The sequence below is a fragment of the Podarcis gaigeae genome, assembly GCF_964106915.1.
Source record: "Podarcis gaigeae genome assembly, chromosome: W".
Taxonomy (NCBI): Eukaryota; Metazoa; Chordata; class Lepidosauria; order Squamata; family Lacertidae; genus Podarcis; species Podarcis gaigeae.
In genome coordinates, this window is record NC_139695.1 from 21090557 (window position 1) to 21104969 (window position 14413).

Below are 14413 nucleotides of genomic sequence, written 5' to 3' on the forward strand. Positions count from 1 at the left end.
AGGGAAAGATTTTTACCAAGCTGGACCTGAGGGGGGCGTATAACCTGATACGGGTGAGGAAGGGGGATGAATGGAAAACTACCATGTTCACCCCCTTGGGGGCCTTTGAGTATCTCGTTATGCCCTTCGGACTACAGGGGGGCTCAGCCTGTTTCCAATCATTCATGAATCACGTGCTGGGACCTTTGCTCTATAAGAACTGTGTAGCCTTCTTAGACGATGTGTTAGTCTACTCAGAGGACGAAGAGCAGCATGTCCGAGATGTCCGAGAGGTCCTAAGCCGACTGCAAGCAAACCAGCTGTGGGTCAAGCTGGAGAAGTGCCAGTTCCATACTAGAGAGGTGCAATTCCTGGGGTACCGTTTGTCAGACAAGGGATTGGCCATGGATCCTAGCAAGGTCCAAGCGGTACTGGAATGGAAGACACCCAGAACCAGGAAGGACGTGCATAGATTCCTGGGGTTTGGAAACTTCTATCGGAAGTTCATCAAAAACTTTGCCCACTTAACGGCTCCCATCACCGATTGTCTCAGTAGTAAGAAGAAATTTGCATGGACGGAAGAGGCGCAGCGAGCGTTTGAAAAGCTAAAGAAAGCGTTCGCTTCGGAAGAACAGCTCTTGCACATGGATCTACACAAACCGATGAGGGTGGAAACAGATGCATCAGATCGAGCGGTAGGGGCGGTTCTGCTCCAGCCGGGGAAGGATGCGTCAGACTGGAGACCGTGTGCCTTCTTCTCGCGGAAGTTGAATAAATCCGAAAGGAACTACACAGTGTACGACAGGGAACTGCTCGCCATTTATGAAGCATTTCGATGATGGCGGCACCTGCTAATAGGAGCGCAGCACAAGGTCCAGGTGTGCACGGACCACAAGAACCTGGAATATTGGCGAACGGTCCGAGTACTGAACCAGAGACAAGTGTGATGGGCGCAAGAATTTTCCAAATTTCATTTTGAGATTCGCTACGTACCGGGACCAGAGAACGTGAGGGCGGACGCTCTCTCTCGAAAACCAGAGTATATGGAGGGGGAGGGAGCACCCGAAGAGAGACATGTCATCCCCGAGGACCACTGGGTGTGTGGGGCAGCATTGGTAGGGCAACGAGAACTAGTAGAAGGGACAGAGAACGATGAATACGCCCAAGAGAAGCTCAGAGGGCTCAGGAGAGCTGGGGAGATCACCGGGGGGTTTGAAGAAAAGAACGGGGCGTTGTACTACAAGGGGGCCTTGTACATACCAGAAGGGGAATTGAGGGGTAGGGTACTCAAACAACTGCACGACAGCCCCACTGCGGGGCACTTTGGGCAACACAAAACAATGTGGTTAGTTACCAGGCAATTCTGGTGGCCCAAGGTGAGGGAAGATGTACGAGAGTATGTAAGGGGGTGCGACCGCTGCCAGCGAGCAAAGGGGGAAAGGGTGGCACCAGCGGGGTTGCTGGAACCATTACCCACACCTGAACGGCCATGGGAGGCAGTTTCCATAGATTTCATGACGGATTTACCAAGATCCCAGGGGAAAACTGCAGTAATGGTAGTGGTAGACCTGTTAACCAAGATGTGCCACTTTATAGCTTGCTCACATGCGGTAACGGCGGAAGAAACCGCCAGGTTGTTTGTAAAACACATTTTTAGGTTGCATGGCGCCCCCTTGAGGGTGGTCTCAGATCGAGGGAAACAATTTACGTCCAGGTTCTGGAGGAAGCTCATGAGCTTACTGCACGTGGAGGTCAATTTCTCAACCGCCAGACACCCAGAAACAAATGGGCAGGCGGAAAGGGCAAACAGTATTCTGCAACAATATCTGAGGTGTTATGTAAATGACAGGGAGAATGATTGGGTAGAGAAATTAGCCCTGGCCGAATTCGCGTACAATAATGCGGAAAATGTGTCCACGGGCATGAGTCCATTTTTGGCTAATTATGGGTGTCACCCCAGGGCCTTTCCAGAGGAAGGGGGGGAAAGATGGAGCGTACCGGCAGCGGAACATTTTGTGGAAGAAATGGAAGCAATACATCGTCAGCTCCAAATGAATTTGGATAGGGCCAAGGCAGAATACAAGAAGCAGGCAGATAGGAGCAGAAGGGAAGGAGAGACCATAAGGGGGGGGGGGGACCGGGTGTGGTTGTCAACACAAGGGGGGTTGCAAAAAATTGCGGCCAAAACGACTGGGACCCTTCGAGGTTATACAGCAGGTCAATACGGTGGCCTTTAAACTCAGGCTGCCAGACAACATGAAACTGCATCCAGTATTCCATAGGTCATTACTATCACCATACAGGGAGGGGCGAGAATTTGGGGAACGCGAAAGTGAGGTTCCTGCGGCACCGCAAGTAGAAGAGAGGGAGCGGAGCAGTCATGTAGCAGAAATTCTTGACTCTCGGTGGAAGGGGAGACAGGTGGAGTACTTAGTGGCATGGGAAGGGGAACCGGAGTCCGAAAATACCTGGTTACCGGCAGAAACGGTCAAGGATGAGGTCTTAGTAGGAACGTTTCATCGCCGGTTCCCGAGGAAGCCCCAGCCCTTGGTTAGGTTCTGGGAGGAACACTTCGGCACCACTGATGAGGAAGAGGAGTTTGAGGGGTTCCCAGAATCAGGACAGGAAGAGGAAGAAGAATCAGATGGGGAAGAGTATGGGGGAAGAAGGGATAGTAGTAGGTGGAGGGCGGTTTTCGAGTCATCCGAAGATGAGGAGGATTCTTTCAGGGGGTTCCCAGCCTCACCACCCAGAGAAGAGGGGGAAATGGGGGGTGAGGGGGTCCTGGAGGGGAGGTGGATGTCAGGGAACTGCCATCGGAGAGTCAGGTGGTGGAAGGGCTCAAGGAGGCTAGGAGAGCTTCGGATGCGGAGGAAGGAACCAGTAGGGGGAGAGGGAGAGTTCCTGCAGAAACTCAATCGGAGGAATGGCTCCAAGATGTTTCCAGTGAGAACAGCGGGGAGGGCTCAGGACCTCCGCTGGGGACGCCCACTCCGCAGAGGAAACTGTCGCGCAGAGAATCCAGAAGGAGAGTTTCCGTCAAGGAACTCTTTATGTTGGCGTAAATTCCGGAAACGCCCACTGACGGATTCTGCCAGCGATTGAGGTAGCCACGCACCCATGGCTCCGCGGACTGGGAAAGTTTAGGAACTGATGGTAAAGCTTGGAGGACTTAAACGCTTACGCACGAGCAGCCCCCTTTTCCCATTACAGCTAGGATGAGAGTGACTGGACCCAACATCAAACAGTGCACTTCATGACTGAGTGGGGATTTGCACTCGGATCTCCCAGGTCCTCCTAGTCCAGAATTCTAGCCACTATACACCCCCCCCTCTCTACCCCTTCTCCGTTTCTCAACTCTTCAGCCATCAACTGCAATACACAGGCGTTCTGTCAGTCTTCCTGTCAGTCACTCTGACTCTAAGAGAGTTTTCATTGCATTCTTTGGCTCATCTATGCCTTGATGCTTTGACGACCTTCCTAGCAGCCCCCTTCACTCTCCAGGCAGGGCTGCTGTCCTAAAAGCATTATGCTGAGGGCTCTTTTAAATGCTGGAAATGCTTCTTTTATCTTTGCTTTGCTGGGGATGGGGGTGGGGGGAGTGTTGGAATCCCCCCCCCCCACATACATGAGATGCACCACTGTGTTCCTGTGGAGAGCCGTTTGGGGTCTGTGGGTGCATAAAAAAACAAAAAGAGCCCTATTGCGTGGTGAGTTCCCGCCCCCCCCCCCAAAGTGGAAATAAAGACACATGACACAATTATTTCAGGTTAATGGGCTAAATATGGCCACAACTTTATTGGTTACAGGTGATGGGTGGTATTGGCTTAGGCATTGGTCCTAACCGACTATCCGGCTTCAGCCCGTCTGCTTGAAGTCCGGGAAGGGTTAACCACCAGTAGGGGGAGTCCTGCTGATTCACATCAACTTGCAACCCCCCCCCCCCGGCGAAAAACCAAGTCCGGCAAAAGAGGGAGATCCCCGGCCGCGCCAGCGATAAATAGGGCTGGTCACGCCCCCTGAGCCAGCCGATTCCCTCAGTCGCACTTTCCAGACTAAGGAGAGCCCACTCAGTAGCTGCAGCATCCTTGCTTGATGCCGACCTCCTGGGTCATGTGGCTGTGAAATCCTGCCACAGCACAAAGATGGCCAAACTGCAGGCTTGGAAGGAGTCGTTGCCACCAAAGACAGGATCCATAAATAGAACCCCAGCCCTGGAAGCCTCCTTGTGGAATGGGGGGCAGGTCAATTTGGTGAATCAGTAAATGTGGCAGAAATTCATCTCTCTTCTCCTTCATTCTCTTCCAGATGACATAAGGCTTGATGTCAGTTTCGATTATGGGGAGAAGACACAAGTTTCAAGACTCAGCGATGATGGAGTGGCAAGTTTTGCTTGCTGTTTCATTGTGTGTTGTTGCTAATTGTGATAATTGCTGTTGTTTTAGAATTCTTTCCTATGCAATATTACTTTTTTATTGCTTTTAAATTGTTGCTTTTTAAGTTGTCCTTGTAAAGGAAAGTGTTCTGCTAATGTTGATTGTATTCTGAATTGCTTCAAGAAGCCTCATAGCAATGAATACTATTAAGAGTAATAATTATTTTACCTGCCTTAATTATAATAAAGCATTGACATGCATATTTTAAATTAGCGGTTAAGGTCTTAAACTACACATTATAATACTTTCACATCTGTATTCTTTACTGTGTTCTAGCTTATAGATTTTGATTTTAACCTACATATATATGAGAGCCAGTGTGGTGTAGTGGTAGTCTCGTAATCTGGGGAACCGGGTTTGCGTCTCTGCTCCTCCACATGCAGCTGCTGGGTGACCTTGGGCCAGTCACACTTCTCTGAAGTCTATCAGCCCCACTCACCTCACGGAGTGTTTGTTGGGGGAGGGAGGGAAAGGAGAATGTTAGCCGCTTTGAGACTCCTTAGGGTAGTGATGAAGCGGGATATCAAATCCAAACTCTTCTTCTTCTTCTTCTACATGATCTCTATCTCTGTATAAGTCCATATTCTGGTTTGTGGCTGTAATAAATTTATTCGTTCATTCAATAAAGCTTCGGTGGTTTTGAAATTCAGTAAATTGTCTCTGCCTCCATTTTTTGGTATTGAGGGAAACACTCTATAAAATAATCAGAAAACATCAGGGTTGTAGTCAACATCAGTCCTTTCCACAGCAGACCTATTTAAATTGATGGGCACAAATTACATGGCTATGTTGATTTTGACGCATCTCTTCTGAGTAAAACTCAGTTGACTACTGTAGGGATAATCGCGGAGTGGGCAGTGGGGTCCGGAGGGAGCACACTCCCCACCAGCAGGCAGCCACAGTCTGCTTGCACGCGTGACCCTGGGGTGCGTAGCATACTCCCCCTCACAGACAAAGTCATGGCTGTCTGAAACATTGTTCCCTCTGTCTGACCTTTTGCGGTCTCAGCAGTCTGCAGTGTCCCATCTGTAACCTTTGTCCCTGAGAACTTTTGCGTGTCGAGGTCCCCAGGTCCACCCCAATAACTCACACATCACACAGAATTTTTGTTTAAGGTTTTTGGCATAATTTTGGCCACAACTTTATTAAAATACAAATTTGTGAGTGGTTGCTTAGGCATTGGTTGCGACTATCTGCCCCCACCATGGGGGACAGACTGACATTCCGCACGATGCGAAAGTCAGAATGGGGGTTACGCGGAGCAGGGAACCTGCCCTCACCCCAAATGCAACCAGGCATTGGTTGCGACTATCTGCCCCCACCATGGGGGACAGACTGACATTCCGCACGATGTGAAAGTCAGAATGGGGGAATACACTTGGGGGTTACGCGGAGCAGGGAACCTGCCCTCACCCCAAATGCAACCAGGAGCTCATTGCTATGGCCCGAGCCCCCTTGACAGAGTGGACAAGCAATAGTTAGCCCCCAATTCCTTTAACGGAATCCCTTGCAGCAGCAGCATTAGAGGGGCAGGCACAGCCAATCCATGCCCCTCAACCAACCAAACCATAAACCAATGCCTAACCGCCACCGAGCACTCAAGCTCGCCGCCAACCACTCACAGCTGCAACCCCACCTTCAAACCCAACACAACAGAATTTAACCTTGTGTCATTTCCCAACGGGGAAAGATGCACACCATCGTCCCTGAAAAGGACGGCCTCCTTGAAGGTGATATTGGGGTGTGCAATCACAGAACCACCATGAGCAATGACTGTTTTCATTGCCACCTTATTAACGCGCTTTCTGGCTCCTTCAGTGGCAGCTGGACAGCGACTGCCACGCCAGGTGCGCCTCTGCAGCAACTGGGACCAAAAAACTTTCACACCCGGTAAAAACTCTGCCAATTCAACTAAGTCCCTTTGAATTGTAAAGCGTAAAGAACAACAGTCTGTGGTGGGCAGATCATTTCCCCCCAACTGGAGCACGATAGCTGAAGGGGGCCCTTCCAACCTCACGTGCTTCCGAACAAGGGGAAGCAATTCGGCCCACAGCATTCCACGTCTGGTCAGCCAGGACACCTGCACGTGATGAGGCAGGCCAAGACTGGGTCCAAGTCCAGACTCCCTCGCTCTGATGCTGGCCCAGTGGACAATGCTGTGGCCCACCATCCAAATGCGAACAGCCGCCACACCTAAGAAAGACAAGCTAATGTAAGTACAAGAAATCAACGACGGCTATGCACATAGCCACGAAACGCATTAGACTTCCAACGACCCATGTTCTTAATTCTTTCTACAGACAGCCCCCAATGAGCTGCCGTAGTGGCAGCACCAATGCGGAAAGAATGAGGGGCGTAATCTGCTGCCGTCAAACCGCAAGCTGCAATCACTTTGCGCATCACCTTGGCAAATTGATGCCTGGCCAATGGGGCACCATTCTCGTGAATAAAGAAGGGACCCTCCCCCTGAGGCCTAAGGTCCAAATATTTGGAGGTATCCTTAACTGGGCAAGGACCTTTACCCCCAGTGGCGGGGAGCCTAAGAGTAGCACCCCTGCCTAACTGGTCTGTCTTTGAATTCCGGATAGATAAGACCACCTCCGAAGGGGATAGAGATACGTCCTGCAAAAGCAAACCCCTAGACTCTCTGCCCCGGATGACCTCCAATACCACCTCACCTACCCTCAGGGCACCAAAAAAGGCCAAAGAAAAGGCAGCTGAAAAAAGCCGCGCTTCATATCTGGACCAGCAGACGCTCCTCAACTTCGAGCGCATGCTGGTAAGCAAATCAAAAGTTATAGGCTTTCTTACCAAAGGGGGTCGAGTTCCAAGCCTCCCCCAACCTTCCAGAGCCCTGCGCACAACAAATTTGGCGCAAGGATCCTTATTAAAGAAGGCTTTACAGAAAAAGGAGATGGCCGCTGCTTGGATCCTGAGCGTCCTGGCCGCTCGACCCAATTGGAAAAGGTGTGCCAAATACTGCAGCACCTGTGAAGTAGAAGGAGATGACTCAATCTCAATAGACAAAGACGTGACGACAAAATTTTAAAAAATCAGTCCAAGCTTGATTATATGAGCGCAGAGTGGTAGGTGAAATGGATGCGGCTACTCCCTGTAAGACTAATTGCTGCCAAGGTTCCAGAGATGATCCGGGAAATTTTCTGGCAGCAGATTCGCCTCTGGAGCAAGGGACCTGAACCGCTCCATCTGAAAACGGGACAGAGCATCAGCGATTTCATTAGAAACGCCAGGGATGAATCGAGCTGAAAACACAATGTTAAAGTGCAGGCAATGCAAAACAAAAGCCCTGAGAAGGGCCGATACCCTGGCTGAACGGGACGACTGTTTTGCCAACACGTTCACAACGGCCTGGTTATCGGACCAGAAACAGACTCGATGGTCCTTGAATTCCTTGACCCACAGGTGCACTGCCACTGCAATGGGAAAGAACTCAAGAAAAGTTAAGTCCCGCGTAATAGGCTCCCCTCGCCACGATGGCGGCCAGGGCAATGCGCACCAACGACCTTTCCAGTATAGCCCAAAACCCAGAGAGCCTGCTGCATCAGAATGCACTTGGAAGTCATTATGGAGGTTCAAAGTGTCCTGCCATAATGACACCCCATTGAATTCATTCAAGAATTCAAGCCATAACTGCAAATCCGCCTTTACACCAGGTGACAGCCGCACCCGATGATGAGGGGCATGCAAGCCGGCCGTAAGCCTGGCCAGGCGCGCACAGGGAGCCACCACCCTGCATGCAAAATTAAGGTGGCCTAATAAGGACTGCAACTGACGCAATGTCACTTTACGTAATGGGAGCAACTCCTCTATTATCCTTCGCAAATTAACCAATTTGTCCTCAGGTAAGCGAGATGTAGATGCAACTGTATCCAATTGGATACCTAAATAAGTCAATTGAGTGGAAGGTCCCTCGGTTTTATCCGATGCCAATGGGACACCCAACTCTTCCATAAGAGATGCGAAAGCCTGAAGCAGGGCCAGGCAGTCACCCGTGTCCCTCGCCGAGGCCAGTAAAAAGTCATCCAAAAAATGGGTCACCCCATCCAGGCCAGTTTTAAAACGCAAGGCCCAGTCAAGAAAAGTACTAAAGCACTCGAAAGCTGCGCATGAAATTGAGCAGCCCGTGGGCATGGCTTTGTCAAAATAAAATGCCCCTTCAAACTGGAAACCTAAAAGCCAGAAATCCTGAGGATTAATTGGCAACAAACGAAAAGCAGACTCAATGTCGCATTTCGCCAGCAGGGCACCTGTCCCAAATTTTCTGATCATCTTGATCGCATGATCAAGAGTAGCGTATTTTACCGAACAAAGCTCCGGGGGGATAGCGTCATTTACTGACGAACCCCTGGGGTGTGATAAGTTATGAATAAGGCGAAATTCCCCGGGGGCTTTCTTCGGAACAATTCCCAAGGGGGAGAGATGCAGATTAGCGAAAGGAAGAGCCAGGAAGGGACCTGCCATACGACGTAAGGCAATTTCTTTCTCAATCTTTTTACGTGCCACTTCATGCCTTTCCCTAACTGACTGCTGATTAACCGGATTCCGTGCTACGGGGACCGTAGCTACCGGAATCCTAAAACCAGAAGAAAAGCCCTCCTGTAAATAAGCAGCTGCCTCACGGTTAGGGTAAAACTGCAACCAATGAACTAATTCTGGAAGCCGTACCGGCGTATAAGCTAAAAACATATCTGCCTCACTTAGAAGCGCCAGCTGCTGCTTGAGTGGGGGCCGCTTTTGCAGCTTGTGACCCCCCCTTTCCCCCACGAAAGGGCCGGCGGCCGCCAAAGCAAGTGGAGCCCGGGTGGTTGCCACCACATTTTTCACAGACATGAGGAAACCTACATGGTTGTCGCTGGCAAAAGCCTTTACTGTAATCCCAGCAATACAAGCGCTTTTTAAAACCTCCTGTTTTTGGCTTTTGAGGTTCAGGGGTCTTCTTTTCAAACTGAGGGGCCACATAAGTGGTCCATACATCCAAATCCCTCCGATCCCATCGGGCCGTGGGAATTTTTGCTGCTCTTCTTCTGAAATTCTCATCATAATCAAAGGCAGCATTTTGACCAGCCATTTCGAACGCCTTACGTGCGATAGACTGGTAGACAAATAAATGAACCACTCTCTTGGGATAACATGCCGAAACAATCCCGGCAAATACCTGGAAACAATCCAACCAGCGCTCGAAGGTTCTATCCACTTTAGAATCAGCAGCCCGTTTCTTAGAGGATAGAACTGACTTCTCTTGTGCCTGCGAACTGTCTACTGGAGGGCTCAGTTTGAACATGTCGACATAGCGACCATTCAATATCCTAGTTCTCAACTTTTTTGAAAGGTGACACCCTGGGATCACATCCCTAGCCGAATTAGTCGACTTTTCAATATCAGGTAACAATACCCCATTTAAGTATTCCTGCGTGGCCCCATATTTTGCTCGATGGGAGTTGGCCCTCCGCTTCCAAATCCATTTGGGGAAACCAGAGGCCGATTCGCCCAGACCCCAATAAAATTCTGAGGAGGCCTCTGACTCAGACTCTGAAGTCTGCGAAGATGTACCTGACGATGAAGAGGAGGTGTGCCTCCGCCTTCTTTTTGCACGCTTTCCGGAAGACTTCTTGCGGCGGTGTGTGCCGCCCGAAGAGGACTTGGCTGGCACAGGTAGGCTGTCCTCCTCAGAAGACTCTGATGCTGGACCCTGAAGTGCAGCGCCTGGGACAGACTGAGAAGAGGTGGCAAGTGACTGATCAGAACCCACGGAGGTACTAGGTAAGGGTTGCAAAGCTGACCCTGGCCTAGAAGACCCCTCACGCCTAAAAGGGGCCTTTCCCCGTCGCCCCCTCCCAGTTGTGCGCCGAGAAGGGGTTCTGCCCTCCCGCGTGTGACTAGATGCAGGGGCTGAGCCCGCATTCCGAGAAAACTGAGAATCGGAAAACAAAACACCAGACATGGGCAGATCATTTTCATCGCTAGATGCGGAATCAGAAGGTGAAGAAACTGCAGCCGCAGTGGTCACCGCTGGTTGCTGGCTAGGCCCGGCGCTACAGCGTTGGATCAGGCCATCTACTTCAGAAGCAAAGCGAGCCAAAGCAGCTGGATCACCCGCCAGGCTCGAAACCAAAGATTGCAGACGCCCTGAGGCTTGACCAGTCGAGGGGGATCGAAGCGACTGAGAAGGTCCCCGAATGGTCCTTTTTGGCAGAACGGTCAAGGCAGGCTGCGCTGGGACTCTCTTTGGAGACATGATGGCTACTAAGAAAGAGAAATATCAACACGAGAAAAGAAGTTAATGCACCCCAGATACCTGGCAATCTAAAATGAACCAAAATAAAACAGTAAGCAACTCAATTAAGTAGCATCCAATTAACCAGAAGGTGCCTTTTCCTTTATTGGCCACTAGCTGGCAGCAATTTAGCTTCCCTGTACTAATATATAACAGCCTGCAATGCACAGAATGTCCACAAAATGGCAGCAGTTAACAGTCTGAAGTATTTCTTTATAATTAAATCAGGGAGGCAGCAATGCTCAGAATGGCCACCAGATGGCAGCAATTATGAGCCTAAATAAGCAATAATAAAACAGGCTGCAGTGGCTCAGAACGACCACTAGATGGCCTGCGTGAGCAATTGAAGCCCCGAAAATGGCGTTCCCGTCCAAATGGAGGAGGGAAAGGAGGCTGAACACAACGGGCCTGCACCCAGGCCCAGGTTAGGCCGCACCTGCCTCCCTTCAGCCCCGCCAGACACCAGGCCTCCCTACTTCGCAGGGAGGGCCGCTGAGGACAAAAGAAGGCCTAATTCGGCCTTGGAATTCGGCGGGGGGGGGGGCGGGAGGGCGGGGGGGCTCGGGAAAGCCTAAGAAGGCCCAGCAGTGCCAGAGGCACCCCCCCGCTTCGGCGCAGCACCAGGCGCTGCCGGAAAAGGCCCTTTGTCCGACCAGGAACCAGGCCTAGGCTGCTACGCCCCTGCGTCTGGGCACACTTCGCAGAGGCCTAGTGCCTCCGAGCATTAAGGTAAGCTATAGTGGGGGGAAGGGGGTGGGGGGGATAGGGGAAAATTAAAAGACTGGGGGGGTGGGAATGAAGGGGAAAATTTTTTGAAGGAGAGAGGGAAAATTAAAATAAAATTAATAATTATTACACAGAGAGGGAAATTAATCAAAGGACAAAATTAAGAATTAAATAGAGCTAACGCAATTAAAGCAGGCCAAAGACACAAGGATAATGGGTAATTAGTAGAAAAATACAACCGTCTCCCTTTGCTGTGATCAATCCACTGCACGGGCGAAAATTATTAACACGCTTTCTGGCTCCTTCAGTGGCAGCTGGACAGCGACTGCCACGCCAGGTGCGCCTCTGCAGCAACTGGGACCAAAAAACTTTCACACCCAGTAAAAACTCTGCCAATTCAGCCAGGTCCTTTTGAACTGTAAAACGTAAAGAACAACAGTCCGTGGCAGGCAGATCATTTCCCCCTAACTGCAGCACGATAGCTGTAGGGGGCCCCTCCAACCTCACATGCTTCCGAACAAGGGGAAGCAATTCGGCCCACAGCATTCCACGTCTGGTCAGCCAAGACACTTGCGCGTGTTGAGGAAGGCCAAGACTGAGTCCAAGTCTAGACTCCCTTGCTCTGATACCGGCCCAGTAGTCAATGCTGTGGCCCACAATGCGAACAGCAGCCACACCTAAGAGAAGACAAGCAAAATTAAGTATGGGTGATCAACGATGTCTATGCACATATCCACAAAATGCATTGGACTTCCAAAGGCCCATGTTCTTAATTCTTTCTACAGACAGTCCCCAATGAGCTGCTGTAGTGGCAGCACCATTGCGGAAAGAATGAGGGGCGTAACCTGCTGCTTTCAAACCACAAGCTGCAATCGCTTTCCGCATCACCTTAGCAAATTGATGCCTAGCCAATGGGGCGCCATCCTCATGAATAAGGAATGGACCCTCCCCCGTGGCCTGAGATCCAAATACTTGGAGGTATCCTCCACTGGGCAAGGACCCTTATTCCCAGTGGCAGGCAGCCTAAGAGTGGCACCCCTGCCTAACTGGTCTGTCTTCGAATTCCGGATAAACAGGACCACCTCCGAAGGGGATAAAGTTACGTCCTGCAAAAGCAGTCCCCTTGACTCTCTGCCACAGGTGAATTCCAATACCACCTCACCTACCCTCAGGGCGCCAAAAAGGCTAAAGAAAAGGCGGCTGAAAAAAGTCGTGCTACATATTTGAACCAGCAAATGCTCCTCAACTTTAAGCGTATGCTGGTCAGCAAATCAAAAGTTATAGGCTTCCTTACCACAGGGGATAGAGTGCCCAGCCTACCCCAGCCTTGCGCACCACAAATTTGGCGCAAGGGTCTTTATTAAAAAAGGCTTTGCAGAAAAAGGAAATGGCCGTCGGTTGGATCCTGAGTGTCCTGGCCACTTGGCCCAATTGGAAGAGGTGGGCCATCCTATGGAGTTGGAGCCTATTCCAACCGTCCAAGGCCCTGTGCACGACAAACTTTTTTCAAGGTCTCTGAAAATTAAGCTTCACTATAACAGACATTGCAGCGGACTGAATTCTGATAGTTTTTTCAGCACATCCAATCTGTAGCAGGTGGGCCAAATCCTGCAGGATGTGCTCAGCGTATGGGGGCAAGTTCCTCTGAAGGCCAAGGGCTGTCAACTAAAACCCTAAGAAATCAGTCCAGGCCTTCTCATAAGAGCTAAAAAGCAGAAGGGGGATGGAAGCTGCTACTCCCTGTAATTACTAATTGTTGTCAAAGTGCAACAGGTGGTCCCGAAAAGTCCAGCAATAGCTGAGTGTCTGGAGCCCAGGATCTGAAGCACTCCATCTGAAAATGGGATAGTGTGTCAGCAGTATCATTAGAGGATCCCGTAAACAGGTGAGCAGCAAGCACAATATTAAACCTTAAGCAGTACAGCTCAAAAGCATGAGCGGAGGGGCGGAGACTCTGCTGGAGCATGTGGACTGTTCTGCCAAGATGCTCACCACTGCCTGGTTATCCGACCAAAAGCAGATCTGACGGTCACTGAACTCCTGGTCCAGATGTGAACTGCTACTACAATGGGGAAAACTCAAGCAAAGTTAGGTCACATGGTAGCCTCACCACACTAGGCTTGAGGCCATGGCTTTGCACACCAGCAGCACCTGAAATAAAAACCAAAGGCCAAAGATCCAGCAGTGTCAGCATGAACCTGAAAATCGCTGTGCAGGTTCAAGGTATCCTGCCATGTAAGCGTACACGAAGGTAAGAGGACCTCGGGCCGCAGACAGCCTGGCCAAGTGGGAACGGAAGGGGCAGCCTGGGAAAATCAATCTGCGTGCAAGATTAATTAAATGACCCAGGAAGATCGGATCTGATGAAGCATCACTTGCTTCAGAAGAAGTATTACAAAATAACTTCCTTCCAGGCAGACAGCTTCTCCATAGGCAAGCGGTATGTTTGAGCAACAATATCCCTCTGGATCCCCAAATAATGATTGGCTTGCCCTGCCAGGCTCAAGGCCAGTGTACATGATGAAGAAGGGACCCCAGGCCATGAGATAACCTGGCCAAGCAGGAACGGAAGGGGCAGCCTGGAGCAACCACCCTGCGTGCAAAATTTAACTGACCTAGCAAATGATAGGATTTGACAAAGCAACACTTGCTTCAGAAGAAGTATAACAAGAATAACTTCCTTGAAGGCAAACAGCTTCACCACAGGCAAGCAGATGTTTGAGCAACGGTATCCAGCTAACCCCCAAATATGTTACTGCCTATGAAACACCCAGCTCCTCAGAGGAATAAAGGATGTCTAGCAAGCCTACAGAGGCTGGTGTTACGTGAACCAGCCAGTAAAATCATCAAAAAAAATGGTACCCCCAGTTAAATGAGTATAGACTCACACTGTTCAATCCAGCAAGGCGCTAAAGGACTCGAGCGCTGCACAGTCTATTGCGCAACCCATCGGCATCGCCTTATCAATATAAGGAGC

General features: G+C 50.4%; 1 protein-coding gene across 1 annotated transcript; it reads right to left on the reverse strand.

Moving 5' to 3' along the window:
• Window positions 1-5883: 5883 nt before the first annotated feature.
• Window positions 5884-10806, reverse strand: LOC310836083 (uncharacterized protein). Its single transcript, XM_083721001.1, has 2 exons — window positions 9987-10806; window positions 5884-6608 (listed from the first exon to the last, which is right to left on the reverse strand). Exons 1-2 carry the CDS (start codon window positions 10669-10671, stop codon window positions 6034-6036), a joined length of 1260 nt encoding a protein of 419 aa, XP_083577127.1. The 5' UTR covers window positions 10672-10806; the 3' UTR covers window positions 5884-6033.
• Window positions 10807-14413: the final 3607 nt, after the last annotated feature.